Genomic DNA, 20,501 nt, shown 5'->3' on the forward strand with positions numbered 1-20,501 from the left:
GAGCAAAGAAATAGCATACCAACTTCAGCAACTACAGCATCATGGAACTAAACCAAAAATAAATCTCATGTGGCAGTTTCTATAATTACCACTCATTTTTATTACACGTCAGTCTTTCAAGTCATGCAGTAAACAAAAACATACAACTGGGTCCAGTTACAAGCCCTAAATACTTTTTTTTTTTTAAATTTGATCTGCAGGTATAATTGTGGACCTACTGTACTACAGTCTGGCCTGCTATTTTTCCTAAACCGCCAGGAACTAAAGCCATGTAGCTGATCAATCTATTTATTGTGTAGGTTTTGCTTAATACTGTTGGTTTATCAGGTAAAGAGAAATAAAATTATGGTCTTTAAAAAATACAGCTTCATCTTTTCTTCCATAAAGGATAAATCATAAAAGATCAGAATTAGCAAAATATGATTTATATGAAACATTTATTAAATTTTATCTGTATTGGAGAAGCACTACAAATAAAATATTGCAATGTACAGATCAGGAAGTATGATGCATGTGCACACTTAATATTTCAAGATATATAATAAGATAATATAATAAGATAAATTACAGGGGGAAAATCCCTTCAATTGGATTAATTTCCTAATCCAAATCCCTAACAATAAAACCTAAGGTCAGCACAAAAGAAACAGTCAAAATATACAACTGAGCAGAAAAAACAATGAAAGAGAGAAAACTCACCCATTTTACCAGTAACAGGCATTTATGATCCTTCTGCCCAAAACACTGTGTTAAAGGCTTAAAGACAGATGATTCTTTTTTAATTTATTTTTTTTTTAAATTTGAAGATAGCATATAACATTGAGACTGTTGCTCCTAACAGTATCACGCCTTAATTTAATGTCTTATATTACCCCAGAAGGATTAAACTATAAACCAAAAGGATTTCATTATAAAGATCTTGAGAAAGCTTGCACACCGTGAGCTAGAAAATTTGAAGGCAGTCAGCCAACACTATGGTTTCAAGACTTAAGAATAGTTTCTCTCCACAGGCTTATATTCTCAAGACAGATTTCACAGAGAATCTGTACCTCCAAGTACACTTTAAAGACTCAGTATAACTGTGGAAGACACCAGACAGTAATTTTGCATACACAGAGAATCAAAATCCAAACCTTACAGCCTGAAGGCTATCTCTAAAGAAATACCCATGGTTGGTAACTTCCACCAGAGCATAAAACCAAAAAATCCCATTAAACAAACAATCACAACCACCAAGTTGATTTTATTGTCTCATCAATTTGTTATAATAGCTATTCTTCACTTCTTGGTAAGAGGTCATATTACCCAGCATTACATTCAGTCATCTAAACATAGGCATCTGCTGCCACTTGAGATAAATGTCCTAGGGCAGCCTGCCTGGTCTCAGACTGACACCCAGAAGGACACGGTTTCTCCTGCACCCCGTGCCATATCTGCCAGGTCCATGTTGATGCCCAGGACATCTCAAATAGCACTATTAAGATTTTACTCCTATTGAGGTTACCTATGTTTAAGCAACTAAACTAGAGCTCAGAAGTCTTCAACAAGGACAGCTGGAACAATGCAAGGAGGCAGACACTCTTAATCAAGGCCCGGAGTTTTCAACAGTAAATATATTTCTTTAATGCTTACAAAATTCTCAACAAGCAAAGTTTTCTATATTCCTACAGAAGAGAGTATCCACACCAATTTAAAAGACTATTGCAGTCTGAAGGACTCAGAACATTTTACAATTTGTTATTTCATAGTAAGGCTGGTTGCTTCTTGTAAAAGAGGTAGGTGGTGCTTGCAACGAAATGCTGAGAAATAGCTGCAAGTGATAATGCCATAAATGGCAGCTTAAATCTTCATTGTTGCACTCATGAGCTCTATGCTTATTTTAATTATGCTAATTATTAAATTATTAACATAATTAATGAGGAGTATCTCACTTAAGGTAATGAAAAAATGAATGCTGTAACCTGAAAGGAAGCTGAAAGTAGACTAAAGTCATTCTTGCCCTGGTCTTTCATGACCCAAACTCACATAAGGAAACAAAAACATCATCAGTTGACTGTAGCTGATGCAATACATACTATTGGCACTGGCTTTGCAACAGTCACTCCTGGGCACCAATTATTTTTAATCTAAAGCCTGGGGATGGCAATTCTTCCAGTACAAGAAGCAGAAGAATTTCAGGTGCTCATAAGCAATGGCAATAAACTAAGACAGCTCTTACTCCTTTATAAAACCACACACATGGGAAAGAAAGCTCCAGCGGCCATCAAGTCAGCTGTTGCTCAGTGAAGATCTCATTAGTGCAGCTTGCTCACACCTTTGGGCCATCATCCCAAAAGACAGAAATTCTACAACTTCCTTTAATAACCTGGTCCAGTGTTAAACATCCTCAAGTTTAAAAGTTTTTTTTTTTTTTTTTTTTTCTTGCATGGGTTTGGGAATCTCTGTCCAAAGCTTCATGTCCTTCCACTGCACACAATGAAAAAGCTGGTTCCTGTTAATTCCACACTGCCCAGAGCAATCGCATTTCTTCTTGTCTTTTCTCCTAATAGCTGAAAAAATACATCCTAACATGAAAAGCCTTCCAGCCCCTGATCATCCTGTGTTACTCTGCTGTGCCTGCTCCAGTATGTCAGGGCCTTCCTCACACTGGGTAGCCCAGACTGGACACAATACTCAGGTGCAGCACCACAGGTGGGGGGAAAAACTACACCCTTTATCTTCTGGGTCCACATTTGTTCACAGTTCAGTATGCTGGGCAGTTGTCTTTGTTACAACAGCACATGGACAACTTATGTTCAACCTGCTCTCTACCAGAACCCCCCATGTCTTTTCTGCAGGGCTGCTGTCACAGCCCAGCCTGTCCTGTCACACTTGTTTCCTCTCAGGTGCAGGCCTTGCACTTATCTGATCTGAAAGTCACAAGGTTCCTGTCAGCCTGCTGAAGGCCCTCTGAACAGCAGCCTTGCCTTCCAGTGTAACAGCAGTACTGCTCCAGTACTTTGGCCAATTTGGTATCATCTCCAAACTCACTGAGAGTACTCTCCATACCACCAACCAGGCTGCTAAAGACATTAAGCATTGCTGTCCTCAGTTCCAAACTCTGTCACAGGTAGCCAACTGCCAGCTGAACTCTGTCCTGTAGAATACACCCATTGAGGTCAATGGTTCAGCCACTTTACTGCCCACCTATGAGCTGTATTCTGAACACTTTGGCTACACAGATACCAATGGAAGTCACATCAAATCCCTTTAAAAAGTCAATTTACAATATGAAAATTTGAGTTAATTAAAAAATATGCTTAGACCTTACTCCCTGAAAACACTGTTGCTGAACTGAATGCTTGCCACCTCTGTTAAGAGAATTCTTTGCTATGCTTGCTGCACTGAGAATGAAGCATAGGTCATGCAGAAAATACTAAACTTTCACCAGTAAGAGATCAACACAGCTGAGTCCCAGAAAGGTAATTTGGTTCCACGTCTTCAGTGTTATAAAGCCACTGCACATCACATTAAAGTCCTGTCTTTCTATTATGTAGGACCAGTCTCTGCAACAAGCATTTTACAGCAGTTTATGAACAGACAGCAAATATGTATTAACCATATATAAGCACACAGGTTTTCTTTTTTCTCCTCTATTTCAGCTATTCTGCAAACCTATCTAGTAAAATAATTTCTAGGAGTTTACATGTAAAAAATTATTTCATACACTTATGCTTATTGCAGCAGATTCATGTTAAGATAATTTGACTGAAAAGCCTTACCACTTTCCTTTTCCACTTTAGCAATACATTACTTTAAAAATACTACTGCATAAGCAGAAGTACTTTCCAAGCAGTCTGAATTAACAATTAAAAATTCAATCACTCTAGAAAACAGTGGTCCCAACTACACTGTAAAGAAGAATATTAGATACCCAAGGCAAAAGCTCTAACAACAAATAGAAGGACCTGGGAAACAGTCCTTTATTAACTAAATATATATATATATATATATATATAAAATAAAACTTTGCTCTGAAAAATAAGTTTTCCTTTACCATTCACTTTTCTAAGTTAAGTCCTCAAAAAGTGAGCCGGTATGTTGGCTTAACATGAAAGGACAAATTATTAAAAGTAACAGTTGTAGTTTATTTCAGCCCTCCTAATAGTTGCAGATGACATAATTGTCAGAGACATGAAGCATCTGTCAGGCCTGGACAAGGGTTCAAATAATCAGAACACATGGAGGAGACGGCCTGACACTGACATAGCAAAACTGAGCTGAAGGAGAGCTTAAATGTAAAATTAGGCAGAGAATAACTGATAGCACACTAAAGAAAACTATGTGCCTGGAAAGCACAGTGAAATACAAACTACATGAGCAAACAAAATGCTGTCAAAAACTTACAACTCATTTGGCATTAAAACTCATTTTGGCATTACTAAAACAAGCGTTACTAAACAGAAAAGGAACTACTCTGTCCTCTCTCTCAGCACAATGTCTCAAACACTACACTTTAAGTAGTGACAAATAAAAATCCAGTAAATTTACAGAGTGTTGTAAAAAACTTGCACGAAGAAATTGTAGGTAGATTTTAGCACAAAATTATCATGAAGATGCAAAACAACCTAACAAAAACCCAAGTACACATAAATTTGAGAAAAAAGCAGCAGGAAAACCAGCTTAGGCATGAAACTCACATACTTCTCTAGAGGTTTTAAGAAGAGAAGAGTCACCTGCCAGGCATAGCCCATCTACACACAACACCACCTACCTTTCATTACCACCACAACGAAAAATGTCTACACGATCTCCCATTACAACCAACCCAGTCTATGACCCTGAAGTGCCAAACAACTATACAGATAGACATCTGCAAACCACATCCTATTGAAGAAAAAACCCAAGCTACACTGCATTTACATTAATACTACTCTTACCCTGTGTTCAGGATCTAAATTAATTATTTGAAGAGTTCAAAAAGTTGAGTTCTTAAAGGGACCAATTCATGTCAAGAGACAGAAATAAGAAATTCCCTTGTTATTTTAATTTAATCCACAGACACAACTAGCCTAAATTTATTTAGATATAAAGTTTAACCTGAACACATATACTGAAGAGTAGAATTCTCACTTTTTCTCTGGCAAGACAAAAGATTGAACTACATGGTATAGCACTTTCTAAACCACAAACTGTAAGTCCACACCCAGAGAATAGTCTCTACTTTTGCTAGTTATCCAGTAGCATGAGCTCATTAAATTTCCACTGTCAGTTTATTTTTACCAATGAAATGTTTTTCTACTTAAATATTAAAGGTTTATTATCTTTCAATAAATAGCTGTTTTCAGTCAGACTGGTCAAACCAAACTTTTCAACACATTTCATATATTTTTACAATAAATTCCTAAAATGTGATTGAAAGACATAGGGAGTATTTTACCAACAGTATGTACTCCAAATTAGTATAAAAAACCAGTATCAAGAGGGTTGACACTAACTGGAAGGAGGTGGCAGGAATCCCTAAAAATAAAATTATTCAAGGTTTGGCATTTGATTTACCTTACTTGTAAAGCAATGCTTTCAAACAAGAAAAAACTTGCTTCCACTCTAAAGATATCACATTCTTGGGGGAAGTGGAGATAAACCAAGACTGGAGATAGCTTTGATACCTCATTGATTATTAATCACTTTATGTACTGAATTGATTATATTTTATATTAAAAAAAAACAACAAAACACAAACATCTGAAGGTGACATAACATTAGACAAAACTGATTTACTACATCATCGTACTTGTAATGAACAACAGACATTTGTGAAAGCTTATGGAAAGCCTGAAAGAGAAACAGTCAGTGACGTCACAGTAGGTTTAAAACTTTAGTAACTGCTGTTCACAAGACATGTCTGGTTTTACAACAGTGTAATTACTTTTTTTTAATTGCAAAAAGTAGTCACAAGAGGTCACCATATTAATATCTACCTGAAAAAACCCAAATAATCTGTAAGATAGAAAAAACAGTATATGCTGTCATTCTGATTAAAAGGAAGTAGTTTCACTTATATTGGTATGTTTTGCTTAAAAGCCACAACCATAACATAAAACATACAAATCACTTATCAGAAATTTTGTCTCTCTTATTTTAAATCAAACATTCAGCAACATATTAAGGGAAGTGGCAGCCCAATGCAATCTAAAGCACTGCAAATTTTATGGCGCTGCATGCAAAATTGCTTGACTATGTCCCACCATAATAATATTGTTACGTCTTGCAATAGTTTGCATAATTAACAATCCTTTTACTTTCCCATCTTTATATGACTTATTGAGTGGCTCACAGCAGTACTATTACTTTCTAGTCTAAGAACTAGTGGTTAGTAGAGTGCTAAACTGAGTAAGATAATTACAGATTTTTAAGATTCTTTTGAACTAGTTTAAAAAAAAAGAATCCTGATGAGAAAGGAACACTTAAAATAGAGATGATTGAATGTGACTACATCATCTTTACCTTGAACATTGGGCCAATGACATCTCTGTTGTTTTTATTAAACCACTCTTGTGAAACAAAATATGTTATAATAGAGTATGGAAAAGAAACTAAGCCTTGTGGGTTTTTTTCCTTATATTTATGATGATATATGGTATCTTCATACAAATTCAAGAAATATTCACAGTTGAAAGCTTTAATAATTGAGACTGTAACCATTACATGAAAAACTTCCACCACTCTACTCCACACATCCAAACATAAGCCTATACACAGATAGCTATTATGAGAACATGTTTAGCACATGACAGCTGAACAACTGGCTAATGAGGAGCCTGAGGCTTTTTTGTTTGCTTGTTTGGTAGGGTATCTGGGTTTGGGAGGTTTTATTTGAGGGGTTTGTATTGAGGGTTTCTTATTTGTTTTTAACTGTAATGTTTCCTGTTACCAGTTTGCATAAATTTGAAGTATCTTACTTCTTGTACATTACAGTCCTAACATCTACAGTAAGATATTATTGGGTTACATTAAGGACCAAGGACTGAAGAAAGAAAAAAAACTAACCTAAGTGACTTGGTAGACAGGGAAAAAACAAAAAAGACAACATCATAGATCTCAAACACGTAATATGGTGATGCATATATTGACTTTTTTCAACTACTAGGAGGTAGGAATTATAAATCAAGCACTGTACTGGTAACTCCTCTGTTCCCTTTCAAGTAGTGGACTATCACCATCAAGGGATTTTAAGAAAAATATTCTCAACATACATATAATTCACAAAATGCATGCATATGAAATCCTAGTCAGCGGAACTTCAGAGCTATGTATCTCTAGTATCAAGCTATGTTGCTATGTATGTCATCCTAATTGCTGCCACCATCTCAAAATTTCAGCTCACGTTTTTTAAAATTAACTTTTTTTCTGTTTTGACTCAAACCAAAAGAAAACGGACAGGAATGGCAACATCATACATGAAAAACAACTATTTGCAACAGCAATTATTTCACTGCAGTAAGCAGAAGTTCTTTAAACCCACTGCTAACTCAGTCCCAAGAACTGCCCTCAGGTTTGAGAATCTTGCAACACTTGCACAGTTCCTACAGATGAATTAGCCAATTGCATCCCAACTCTAGATGAAAGATGAGCCCAAAACACAGAGTATCCCTCAATTTTTCTGAGAAAGAAAAGAACTGGACAGAGAGACAGGTCAGAGAGAACCTGTGGTAAAACCCAGGAGTTTCTCAACACAAACCATCAAGGAACCATCCTCCAGCCACACCAAAGCATACTGTTGAAAGTAGCTTCAGAAAGTTCAAGGATTCTGTGGACTTGAACTTAATGCTTGCTTATTTTCCGAACTCCACTAACCCATGAGTTCAAAAAGCAGCTATCGAAAAGATGAAACATTGCTAGTTCAGATGATTTTCTCAGACTACATACCTGCAATAAATCTCCTTCATCAAAACGTAGCATTTCTATTATGCCATCCGACTGGATGAAAGCTGCAAAGAAAAACAAAAAACTAAGTAATTTAACAAAACCCCATTTTGTGATTAAATCAAAAGAAAAATTCAAACAACTAAAATCTGTTGTATCCCATTTTGCAGACAGAGCTATGACAAACCAAAATAATAATGCATAATCTACAAAAAAAAAAAAACAAACAAAACACACAAGTCTGTGACACTAACTTGCTCAAGAAGTACCATGCTTGGCAATTAGTCTTTTACCTTAAAAATGTTAAACTCCAGAGGGAACAACTTCTTCTATGGTCTCAAAAAAGAGTGATTGTACCAAGTTAACTCCATAATTCAATGAGTATGACAGGCTGGGTACCTGAACAACTGAGTTTAATACATCTAAACCCACAAAGTTCAGACACAAACAAAATTTCTGTTTCATTTACACACCAATAATCTTAACTATACATCTGGAAAGCCTCCTTCACACTGCAGCCTAATCCTTGGCTTGGCAACAATCCTCTCCATCCTGACAGGAACATATTAAAATTTGAAACAGTTTAGAAGTGTTTGCACCATAAGACTAAACTCCTTGAAAAGTTCATGCCTCAGACAAATATAGTATCTTCAAACACTCCATTTATTTCTTCATATATGTTTGGTCAGGCAATTGTTTTTCAATTCCTTGTAAAATGTAGGGAACACAACTTTCTTTTAAAGACAAAGAAATAAAGGCATTGCCCTTCCTGTAAAATAATTATCTGTACAAGAATGAGTATGATTTAAAGAAGAAAGGAAGCTTCAGAGAGTTCTACATTTTACTCCCCAAAAATCTGTGCACACACACAAAAAAAGGAGCTCTTCAGAACAAAATGCAGTAGCAATCTCAAATGAGAAAATTGTATTTAAAAAATAAAAAGTCCTATAAATAATTTCTCCTCTACCCTATGTCCTTTTTCCATGACTGTCTTTACTATTTACCATTCGTGCTCGATGAAGTTGAGTGAGTGATAACATTCCACTCTTTCCACAAAGACGAACAACTTCAACAGGAAGAAATTAAAAATTTCCCAGTACACAGAAGCACAGCATGCACTTCTGGAAGATGGATTTTTAATCCTAGTCTGAAAAAGGAGACTTAGACTTTTATCTCCCACTTTAAAGCTCAGTGTTCTAACACAATTATTATAATGTTACCAACAATGCCACTCTATGATACTTTAAACAAAAAAGTGTCAGTACTTTCAGAAAAAAAAAAAAAGCACTCTTGGTAGATAGGAGTAAATGCATCTACCACATAGAGAAACCTTAGCTTTGACATATATTTGTCCCAAACATTTCCTCACTAGCTGCTTTGCTGACACCTCACTCAGTACTCAAAATTCACAATGCTACTTAAGCTATCACTGTTTGCAAATCCCATTCTGCATCCCTGACTTCCCCACACATTTTGATACCTTCTCCTTAAAGGCACAAGCTCCACAACCTTGCTTCCATATAACCCAAAGTAAAAGCTAATATAAGAACAAAGATGGCTGCTATTATCTCCAAAAGCCTCTTTTTGTATGCAAAAACCCTGAAACAAATTTAAAAGATCCCCAAACAACACAGTTTTATACAATTACTTTTCAAGCTACCATGCCACACAATTCTAACATGCCACAGGCTGAGAAAGCAGTCCAGCTCAGGTGGAGTGCAAGAATCACCACAGAGGAGAAAGGGGGAGCTCATATTATAAACAACATGCATGTCCTGCAATATTTGCACTGACACTGCAATATTTACAGTGGCATGAGAAGTCCCAGTCAGTTGTGTCAGCAGTAAGTTCGTATTTTTCTGTGTGTGTTTATTGTTATTGCTTTAATGTTACTCAAAACAAACAAAATCCATCCTTGATCGAAGAATCAGGAGTTTGGTCAATCATTTATACTGAAGAGCTATACAGAACATAGGGCAAGAGATTAAAAAGAAAAAAACATAAAACAAACAAACCAAAAACAGCATTTTAAAAGCTGTTCCAAAATTAAGTCCTACAGTTTATGAAATTTTGAGGTTTTAAAACTTGAATTATTGGAATAGGTCTGCCAGCTTAAAGTTTAATGCCAAAACAAAGTGAATTCTTCTCAATTTAACTGGCAATATATATGATGCGAGACATTAATTTCATGGTTTAAGTTTGGTTTTAAAAATCACTGAAAAAAAACTCTAAGTGTATTATAGGGCAAGTCTAAGTAAATGAACCTTTGACACGTTAGGTTAAAATGCAGAGTATGACAGTTAATTTCTATGACAATGATTTCACAAAAGTGTCATGCTTATCCTCTGTGCAAGAACCCAAAATTACAGATTAACAAGCACAGAGAGAAAATTCTCCATTTTTAACTTGAGTAGAAATACAGAATGAAATTATGTTTTCTCATGTATTTGATTTGTTGGAAGTGCAACAATCACAAATTAAAAAACTATAGATACAAGCACACATTCCTATTAATCAAAAGGAATTGCACTACTGAAGTTGGACTTTTTGGCATTCTATTGCTTTCTAGATCTCTGGTTCGGAAACAAAGAGTACACAGTAGTTGACTGTGACACTAGGTACAAACAAAAAAAAAAATTAGAAAACAACTTTTTATAGCACAGCATAAAAGGCTATTCCATCCAATCATAAATTCTTAATATTCTTGAGGCTTTTCCCCCTGACTTAAATATAATACACCATCAGTGCAAAGGGCAGAAAGCAGGAACAATTCTTCCACAAGGATAACACACTGAAGCCCCCAGAAATTAGCCCAAACTTTCTACTCAAACATCTTGAATTCAGACAGACCTTCTGTAGACCCCAAACACTTCTTCAGCTACTCTTTAGTTATTTCATCTCTGCAACAACTTATGAACAAAGCAATAGATGTTACAGAACATTTTGAGCAGATAACACCGTTAAATAGAAGTGCTATTCATCATCAAATCATTCAAGAAATGCTTTCAGAGAGCAGATGACAGTGCCAGGTGAAGTCAGATGCACTGCAAAGTCTGGCTGCTGTCCATTTCACAGCAGGCACATCTCAACCGAGACAGTGATGAAGTTGCAGTGGTTATACCTTTCATTTTGGTTTAGACTAACTTTCAAGCCTGTGTTTCTCTTTATTGGTTATTTCATCAAAGCAAGGAAATGGCAAGTAAGTACGTATACCTTCATGAGATGAAAGCTTGTTTTTGCAACTGGTTTCTCAGACTCTCAACTCAGGATGAGCCAACAAGTCACCTCATTCAAATGAGGCAAAACTAATTACATTTTTAAAAACCTCCACTGATGAGTCATAAAGAGTCACCCAAATCTCTCTAAGAGCAGTTCTCAAACTGTCCAACGTGGACCACAGAGAGGACAAAGTCTTCCTCAAAGTGAAATGCTGACAGTGCCCTTGTGGGTACTTTTTTGCCTATTCCAGAGTTAGAAGCAGTTGCTCATCTTTTGCACTTGTGCTACCTGATCTAGGCAAGTTCACAAACTTTGCAATACAAGCCCAAAACCAGTTTTTACTGCCTTTCTACACAAAATAGGCAGTATTATATGTCACCTATAGACAATAGCTTATTACCAATGTGCAAAGTCACTGTAAGTTATTAAGTATGAGATCACTTGGGTGTGCTTTATTAGGTGAACCATCCCCCATGCTACAGAGGAAGACGACTGTTTTCTGCTAAGTCCCTAACAATTTCCTGTGGAAAAACTTCTTTGCAAAGCTTAAGCTGATACCACCATGGTCCATTACCAGTCTAATACTGTAGTCAATACTTTAATATTCTGGAATAGTAAAATGCAACAAATTAACAACTCCTGCCTGTGCCATTTCAGTCATCCCTGCCACATGACTGGCGACTGCTACAAGAGGGGCACAACATAATACTTGGGGTAGGAAGCATTTCAGCTGTCACAGCGTGATCTGCCACTGCACAAATCAGCAGCCAAGAAGCCAAATTACACATTAGGAAAATAATTTCTTCCTGACCCTATAGGCAATTGAAGCCCTGAAGGCTAATTATAACAGCTATTAGTCAAACTTTAAATGTGCATGGACTAAAGAAGGAAAAGGATACATATTCATATCCGCAGATTTCAAGACCAGAAGAATCACAGTCTCCTTTCCTCTTTGCCTATGCTGAACAGAATACTTTTTTCTGAGAGGTATACACAAATTCCTCAACAGAAAACCTCTATCCTTCCAAGCTCCTGCAAAAAGCAAATGTAACAGATTCATGAGAATCTGTAACAATTTCAGCCACTCTTGCTACTAGGATATTATATGATTTCACGGTCAAATTTTTTCAGCTTCTAGCTTGTGTATTCTTGGTTTCCTCTTTTTAGACAGTAGGTCACTACTAACAGTTTGTTTTCAATCTACATTTTCTGTTTGTTTTCAATCTACAACCTTCAAAATGCAACTTCTTTGATTAAGTCAGCTTTACTATGAAAACCCCATAAAAGGTATCAGAAAAGACCATGAACCTAGTCTTTCCAGAACAGCTTTCCTAGTCTTGCTCCAGAACAGCTTGTTCTACTGACAGCACTTTCCAAACTTTTTAAAAAACAGCAAAAGAAAGCCTACCACCACAATCATAGCCCCCAGACCCCAAACCACAGCTTTCTGGAACAGTGAAAGCACTTTATTAGTCATTATTACCAGTAGATTCCTAAATGCTTTCCCTTGCCCCTTCCAACAACAACAACACAGTGATTGATGGTAAACACCCAACATGACAAAAATTAAATCAACAGTAGCTGAATTCATTTGAATTCCTCAAAGCTTAAGCAGCATCTTTTCACAAGTTTATATACCCAACAGGCAAATCTTGCTCAAACACATCCCTATTTTGATTGTCTCTTGCCCAAGCCTTTCATATTTGGGGCTAAAACAACAAAAATACAAACTATAAACCATCAAATAACAGGAAAATTTAAAAATCCTACACATCTCCAAGGCAAACAGGAACTCAATATCAAAATCACTTTAGCCAACACCAGTCTTTAAAGAGCTGTGACTAAATTACACTAAACAGAATAAATTTGCATGTAATGCGAGAGCAGTGACTATGCCAAGGCTCTTGGTGCACAACGACAACAAAAAACCTCCATGCCTCGCAGGTTATGAGGCCTACTCTGACTGAGATCTGATTTTTAAGGTAGCTTTGCACACTTATCTTTCCTTTAGCCACTGTTAATTTCTTCATTTTAATAGGAAAGTATATTCTGGCATACGCACTTATAAAAACACTATTCTGAAATATAACTTAGCTCTGGAACAGCTAGTCAATATCAATGCATTGATTTGTTTTTATGTAAATGATCTTTATATTTTCTCTTACATGCTTGCAAGAACTGTTTTATTTCCTAAGTCTTGTCTAAACCAGTTTTCTTTCTTATAAACTGGATTGATATAAACCTGTATCATCTAGTCTATGAATTTTCTCCCAATTCTAAAAATAGTGTCCTATCTTACCAAAAGAGGGAAACATCAATTATTTAAATAATTACTAATTAACATTAAAGGTTTTTTTAAAGTCCAGTTTCTAACCCTTTGTCTTAATGACTAAGCTCACTTCAAGGTAACTATAACCACATGAGCCAATTACAATGTGCTAAATGTCACTCACTTCTGTCTATGTAATTGTAATTGCTACATTTGTATCACTGCTGGTTAAAGTGCAGAACTAAAAGTGGTAAGTTCTTTTCAAAGCTTTGACTATGAGTTAACTGTGCACAGTCATACAATTTCAATCATCCTGAAGTGGAAAACTGACCAGCACAGGGAATACAGGCAGCTGGATACAGAATGAAAAAATAAAATTATTATGGATGGAAAATGACACGGTAAAAACCAAAATACTATACAGATAAGGGAAAACAGTATTATTACACTGTAATGCCAGTGACCATTTTAATCAGCTTCAGGACTACCAGACTTCTACCAGAAGTCTGGTGAGCCTCAAGAAACATGTCCCAGGTCAGTGTTCAACCCAACAAATCTAACTTTTAAAAAGGCCTGTTCTCCAAGACAGACGAGTCAGTGTAGCTACTGTAGCCTGGATTTCTGCCTACATCCCAACAGGTGACTGTTCACTGGAAATGGAAAAGGTCATTCTCTTATGAGACAGAGAATGTCAGGCAAATGAGAATCACCAGCCAGCAGGCTTGCTTTCCAGCTAAATCCTCTTGCACTTACCTAGGCAATTTGCTTGTTTATTTTCCAGTACTCCACAACAAGAGGAAATTAATAATTTTTCCAACAGACCTCAGGAAGAGCCATCACAACAACAACAAAAAAATACAATGCAGTAAAGATCACATACAAATGTCACACTTCAAAGTCTTTTTACACAGAAATATATTTATTCTTTCTTCATTATTAAAACCTTTAATGACCATCCCTCAAAAAGCCAACTGGCCAGATCTGTATTTCTGTTTATATATTAGATTTGAAATAGAACCATTCCCAGATAATGCACTTTAATCATCATGTGAAATTAAAAATCAATACATTAAGCTAAATACAAAAAGACAGAATCTTCATCAAACCCCTCATTTTGTACTAATGATTTAAAAAACGATTCTGACTTTACACAATACATACTCAAGTTCATATGCACCAACCTATGCCCAAGTTAATACAAGCTAAACAGAGACAGTAGATCACTTGCACTGCAATACCTAAGCACACTACGGACTATTTCACAGTGGAGGGAGACAAGTCAAATGATTTCTACTTCACTGCACACAACAGCACAAATTGAGCGTATCACTGACACCCAACTAAGTCTGCATATAATCTTTCACTAACTTACTTTTGTGTCATTTCTGCCTTCAGATAAAAGACAAGCTTCTTTACCCAGCAAGGCCCTTCCCTAGTAAGAAGAGCTGCCACATTGCACTCATTCACTCCTCTATTTTCCCCTTAGTTAAGAATGATGCAGATTTTTAGGAATTCAGTCACCAATGCAGTTTTAAAAGCTAGCCATGAAACAGAAAGTGACAGTATGATTCTGATTCAGGACACAGGCTCCAGACAGACAATGAAGCTACTGCTTAAACTGAGAAAGGAAGAAAGTGAGTCTCCACCCTGAAGCCACTGCTCACACATCTGGCTCACAACATTTGTTTCACACTTCAGAAAACAGTGCAACTGCTTAAAGGTTTCTTTTACAGTAAACACTGATTAGATGTGTTCTGTGAGAGATACATCCTTGCAAAAAACTATACAAACACATATAGAAACAGAAAAGCTCACTGAAAGTAACATGCATTACACCTAACAATCTGCTTTTATTTATTTTCCTAACAATATTGCATTAGATGATTTCAGATTGACACATACAAAAAAATCACATTTTATTCATATACCTTTATTCTCAGATGCTTATTCTGTATTCGGTCTGTATTTCCACCTTACAGAAATGAGTGTTTCCACCTACTTCAACTAAAGCAATTTTTATTTTAATCTAATTTTTTATGAGTTTAAAATGAGTTTTAAAAATTATCTGCTATTGGCCAAAATGGTAGATTTCAGGTGGTGGCAATAAAAGGCCATAAAACATCACTTGGAAAAAACCACCAAAATACTACTTTGAAAGCTGCCGGATGCTTTACTTTTAAACTTTTTAAAAATTTAATTTGTTCATCCAAAGATATTTATTTCCTGACTCCAAAATGCTTCTCGGGAAATAATACTCAATTCCATTCATAGGGGGGTATTAATGATAAAATTTACTTCAATTTTTTTTTTTTTAATTAAATAAAAAGGAGATATAATTCTCTCGGCAGAAAAAAAAACTTCAGGACATGCTATTTTTAAGCCAAAGAGAACAATACTCCTGGCACTCATGGGAACTTCTCAGAAATCATTTAAAGAGAGTAAAAAAATTAAAAGGAAGCTAAACAGAAAACAAACATCTGCAAACAGCATCCAATTTTTCTGCTTTAGGCCATACAAAATGTGGCTGTCTATTCTTTCTAATGATGGCAATTTTAAATTTTCAATATGGTAAATTAAATTATACTCCTATACATGTATTGTTATTGAACATGTACAGACATAAAATTATTTTGAGGGAACTACCCTCAAAAACAAGGTAAGTTGTCTTGCAATAAGATAGAAAAAACAACTACTTTTCAGGATTTAACTCAGTTTTTCAAGTTTTAAATCAGAAACTTTTCATTGTGGTAGTTTTACTACTCATATAGCACTGAAAACTAATGTGCAAAAAGATAACATGCACTTAATGGGATTCTGATCTTTTTAGCATATAGAAACATTCAATAAGTAGCTTGCCAGAAACAGCAGTCAGTTCATGTCTTCTGGAGCCTCAGGAGAATAATGTATTAAATGACAAAAATTTCAGCTATTACCATTAACATCAGTCTTCCAAACTTATACTCTTATGGAATGAACCACTGAACAGACCCCCCCGCCCCCCCTTATCCAACACAGTGGAAAGACCTACCTAAAAGGTACATCCAGGATGATTAATGACCTTAAGAACACCAACAGAGATCAAGAATTGTTCTCCACACCACAGAAAAGAGGAAGGAAGATGCAATTTTCAGAATTTCCAAAAAACCCTCCACAGAACAGGAAGGTGGCAGAGCCAGGCAAATATCTCCCTAAATCTAAATATCTTATGGCAATGTGAACGCAATCAAGTAAGAGCTACAGCTCATGCTCTGTGGACACTGCTCAGTTTGCCATCCTTACTTTTACCTTACCTACTACAGGGGATGTTTTCTATCACTCATCTTATGGCACAGAAAGAGTAGTCTACTAAGTGAGAGTTCTGCTCTCTTCCCTGCCCTGATTTTGCCTCCCTCCCCTTTTTTCTTGGTCAGTTATCAGGGTGGAACTGCATGAAATTTTAGAACCACAAAGGTACATGCCACCACAATTGTTTAGAGTTTGTTGTGTAACAGTTGCGACTTGGTTAATACCAAGTTACTGGAGAGAAGTATCATGGGGCGGGAGTAGCACAGAATGCCCGCCCCTCCAATGCTCACTTGGCAACACTAAGTGTCCACTGGAAACAGCTATTAAGCCTCACTACAAGTAAAAAAGAGTGGCAATCTAGATAATGCTTGTTCAGCTACCATATAAAGTTTATAAATACAACAATCGAAGGCCAGGAAAAGGTAGAAAAGGCCTGATGTTGAAGCCATAGTGTTAATGATGTGGCAGTAACACTACTTATTGATTGCTGAGCACAGCAGTCTGTTGACTTGACACGAGGGAACACAGAGCAGCAGGAAAAAGCTGGCTGTAAGGTCTGATAAAACCAGAAGAGAAAAGGGTGGAGAAGAATGGGTGAAAGTTTTGAAAGAAGATAAAATACAGAGCAAAAACAATGAAACAAAACAGGCTAATTTCAGTTTGGGGGGAACAGTCCAAAAACATTAATAAGACATTGAAAGTGCAAGTAGGCTTAGGGAAATAAAATGCTTGCAGAAATGCAATTTAGCTACTTACAATATCTTGGGAGCAGTTACCCCTCAGAAGTAAATAAACAATCTCTTCTGGTCAGACTCTTTTACAAACAGCTGTGATGATCTAAGTTGACACCTGGTGCAACACAGATCATGATTTCACCCAATAATTCCAAACCCTTAGGCTTAGTGGCAGAATGTTATGGAGAGACATCTAATTCTACTTTGAAGATTGCAACAACCACTCATCACTAAGTTGCCTCCTAAGACAAGCTTTCACTCAAAAATACCTCTCATTTCTACTTTGACATGCCTAGTACTCAGTCTCAACCTAAATAGGCATATCTTTGCTGAATTCAACATTAGAGGTTTATTTTTTTTTTCACAAAATGGGTATTTTTAAAGCACAACTAATTAAATAATGCTAAATAAATAAATACTTTATTCAATCTCTGAGATCCTTAGCCTAGTCTTTTGTCCTAGAGAAATTTCATTTAATCAAAGGAAGCATTCACTGCACTCATCAAGTACTGAAACTTTGATCAAATTTTCCCTGATGAACTGGAAGTTCATTTCAGTCTTTTCTCTGTCAGATAATGACATTCAGTAGTACTGATGGGCAGAGTGACTTCACCTGTGAAGATCCAGACTGCCAATGACAACCATCTCTCCTTCAGCATCAAATGTAGTCATGTTTCTCCCAAAACAAGAAATTTATTAATCTTTTGGATGATACAGGTCAGCCAAAGCTATTTGGGCACATCATGACCTAGTTAAGCTACACAAAAGGCAATGGACAAGGTATATGAAAATATAAAAGTAGCTGTATCATAATATAAAAGTTACACACACACACACACCCCTTCCTTACTTTCTTATACTTAGGAGAGACAACTGAGAGGGCAAGAGTAGCCTCGGTGCTTCCTAGTACACACTAAACAATGGTAATTTCTGGTGTCTCTAAACTGCCTGTTGCTGGGTCCATGGATTGAAGCCTTACACAGGTTCAGAATACCAAAGCAAACACACAAGAAGGAAATGATTTTTAGTAAGGACCAAGTACTCTATGTCCTCCACTGGAAAAAAGGAATAGTCAAGAACTTTGCAACATTAACTATCCAAATCTCTCAGTATTTCCTTGGACATATTAGTGGCACAGATTAAGTATTACTTTAACACATCTTGTATATTAACATGTAAAACACAACTGAAAGTATTGTTATAAAGCCAGCAGCTGGCAAAAAAGAAAACTAATAGCTGCATTATGCTTCACATGAAAGATAGGATACAAATATTCCTTTTGAAAAATTTTTTTCAAAAGAAAGAATAAAAACATGGGGACAAATAAAGCCTATGTGATCCACGAATACAGAAATAAGGAATGGTTGACAAGGTCTTGTTTTTATCTATGATCACACTTTTTTAGTGATGCAGCAACCATTGAAGCTTCCTGGTACAATTACAACTCTTCTTCTACCAAAATTATGTCTAAATTATGATTACCATAGCACTGACTTCACCATAGAGTTACATGTAAAGTCAGACTTCTGTCTTACAGATATTCCCATCAGCTGCAATAAAACTATGGCAAGCTTCAACTAAGTTTTAAGATCACAGAGGAGACACAAAATATTGAGACTGGGAAACTGAGGGTGGAATGGACCTTAAGACTCATCCAGCTCAACCTTCTGCAAAAGTATCGTGAACACTAAATTTGGATGATGTTGCTTTAGGGTGTCATTTAGCTGGGCCTTGAAAACCTCCAAAGTCAGAGATTCGACAATCTCTCCAGAGAACCTGTTCCAATGCCGGACCATCCTCATGGTGAAATACAGACTCATTATGCCAAGGCAGAAGATGACAGCCATCGTGACCGGAAGCCTGTGACAGACGGGGGAGTCAGTGATGCAGGCAGGAGCCAAGCTGAGCAGACCCACGCCTGTGCTGGGCTGCATGTCTGGGCTGGCCCTCAGGCCCGTGCTGCACGTACCCCGTGGCTGCAGGGGGAGCCCAGCCAGCCCTTTGAAGCAGAGAAGCTGCAGCCAACCCCACCAGCGACTGTGCCACCTGGGTGGCCTCACTTTATCTGAAAGTGCAGATGGAAGTTCCCATGTGAGCATCCCTTCTACCTGACAGCAAAAAATATGAACAGAGTTGTCTTCTTGCAAAGAAATCCAGCAACAGAGCAACATGGGGTAACTTTTCTATGGATGGGGTCTGCACAGTGAGTTGCACATGGACTCTTCAAAGGTCTGTTTAGTCCTGAACAATTCAGGGTTCCCAGCATCAAAAGAGATCCAAGATTATCTATACTATTTTCTCTTTATATGGTTAGTAAATGGTAGTTTATATGGCTAATAAATAGAATTTTCAACACTATTCTATAGTGTCCAAGCGTCTCCCTTACTCAGTTCATCACAGAGCAGCATCTCCTGGCACAAACCAAATTTTCCCTGTTTCACTTTATGGCCACTGTCTCAGGCTGCAGCCATGCATCTCTGTGAGGAGTCAGGCTCCATTTTCATCCATGAACTACTTTGATATTGGCATGCTGCCATAAGATGCCTCAACCTCCATTCATAGGTCATGCACATATTGCCCATTCTTGCAGACTTCCAGTGGGATGGCAGAGAACAAAACTGGACACAGTGGTTTAGGTGTGGTCTATTGAGTGCTGAGTAAACAGGAATAATCACTTTGTTCAGCCCAGTGGCTACACTCCTGTATGTTGCCAGGGTACATTGCTGACTCATGTATAGCATTTCCAGGTTGTATTCCCTGCAGGTGGTTATTATGTCCTATATAAAGGGCCTTCCATTTGTTCTTTTTGGATTTCATGAAGGTCCAGTCAGCTCATTGTTCTGTCCTCTTAGATCTCTCCAGAGATGCAGACTTGCCCATAAGCATTGGTACATCCCAAGTCCAGATCAGTGACAAAGATATAAAGCAGGACAGGTCCCAGAATAGAGCCAGGAAGAGCTCCCTGTAGCCAGCCTCTGAGGCAGAGCATGAACCACTGCTGGAAATAAACCAAACCCATACACCTTGCAGTTTATCTAGTTGCCTGGATAGTTTTTATCATTATCTACAAATTCCACCTGTAAATATTT

The 20,501-nt window shown here is 36.9% G+C and overlaps 1 protein-coding gene across 1 annotated transcript in view; it reads right to left on the reverse strand.

Moving 5' to 3' along the window:
• Positions 1 to 20,501, reverse strand: part of TMEM131 (transmembrane protein 131) — a gene marked incomplete at its 5' end in the record, with an annotated part of 94,135 nt that overhangs the window by 66,543 nt on the left and 7,091 nt on the right. Inside the window, one exon of the mRNA XM_083855226.1 lies at positions 7,909 to 7,970. Within this exon, the coding sequence (XP_083711352.1) occupies positions 7,909 to 7,970 (62 nt within the window). The remainder of the gene's footprint in view (positions 1 to 7,908; positions 7,971 to 20,501) is intronic.

The sequence above is a fragment of the Zosterops lateralis genome, assembly GCF_965231275.1.
Source record: "Zosterops lateralis genome assembly, chromosome: 2".
NCBI classification, from domain to species: Eukaryota; Metazoa; Chordata; class Aves; order Passeriformes; family Zosteropidae; genus Zosterops; species Zosterops lateralis.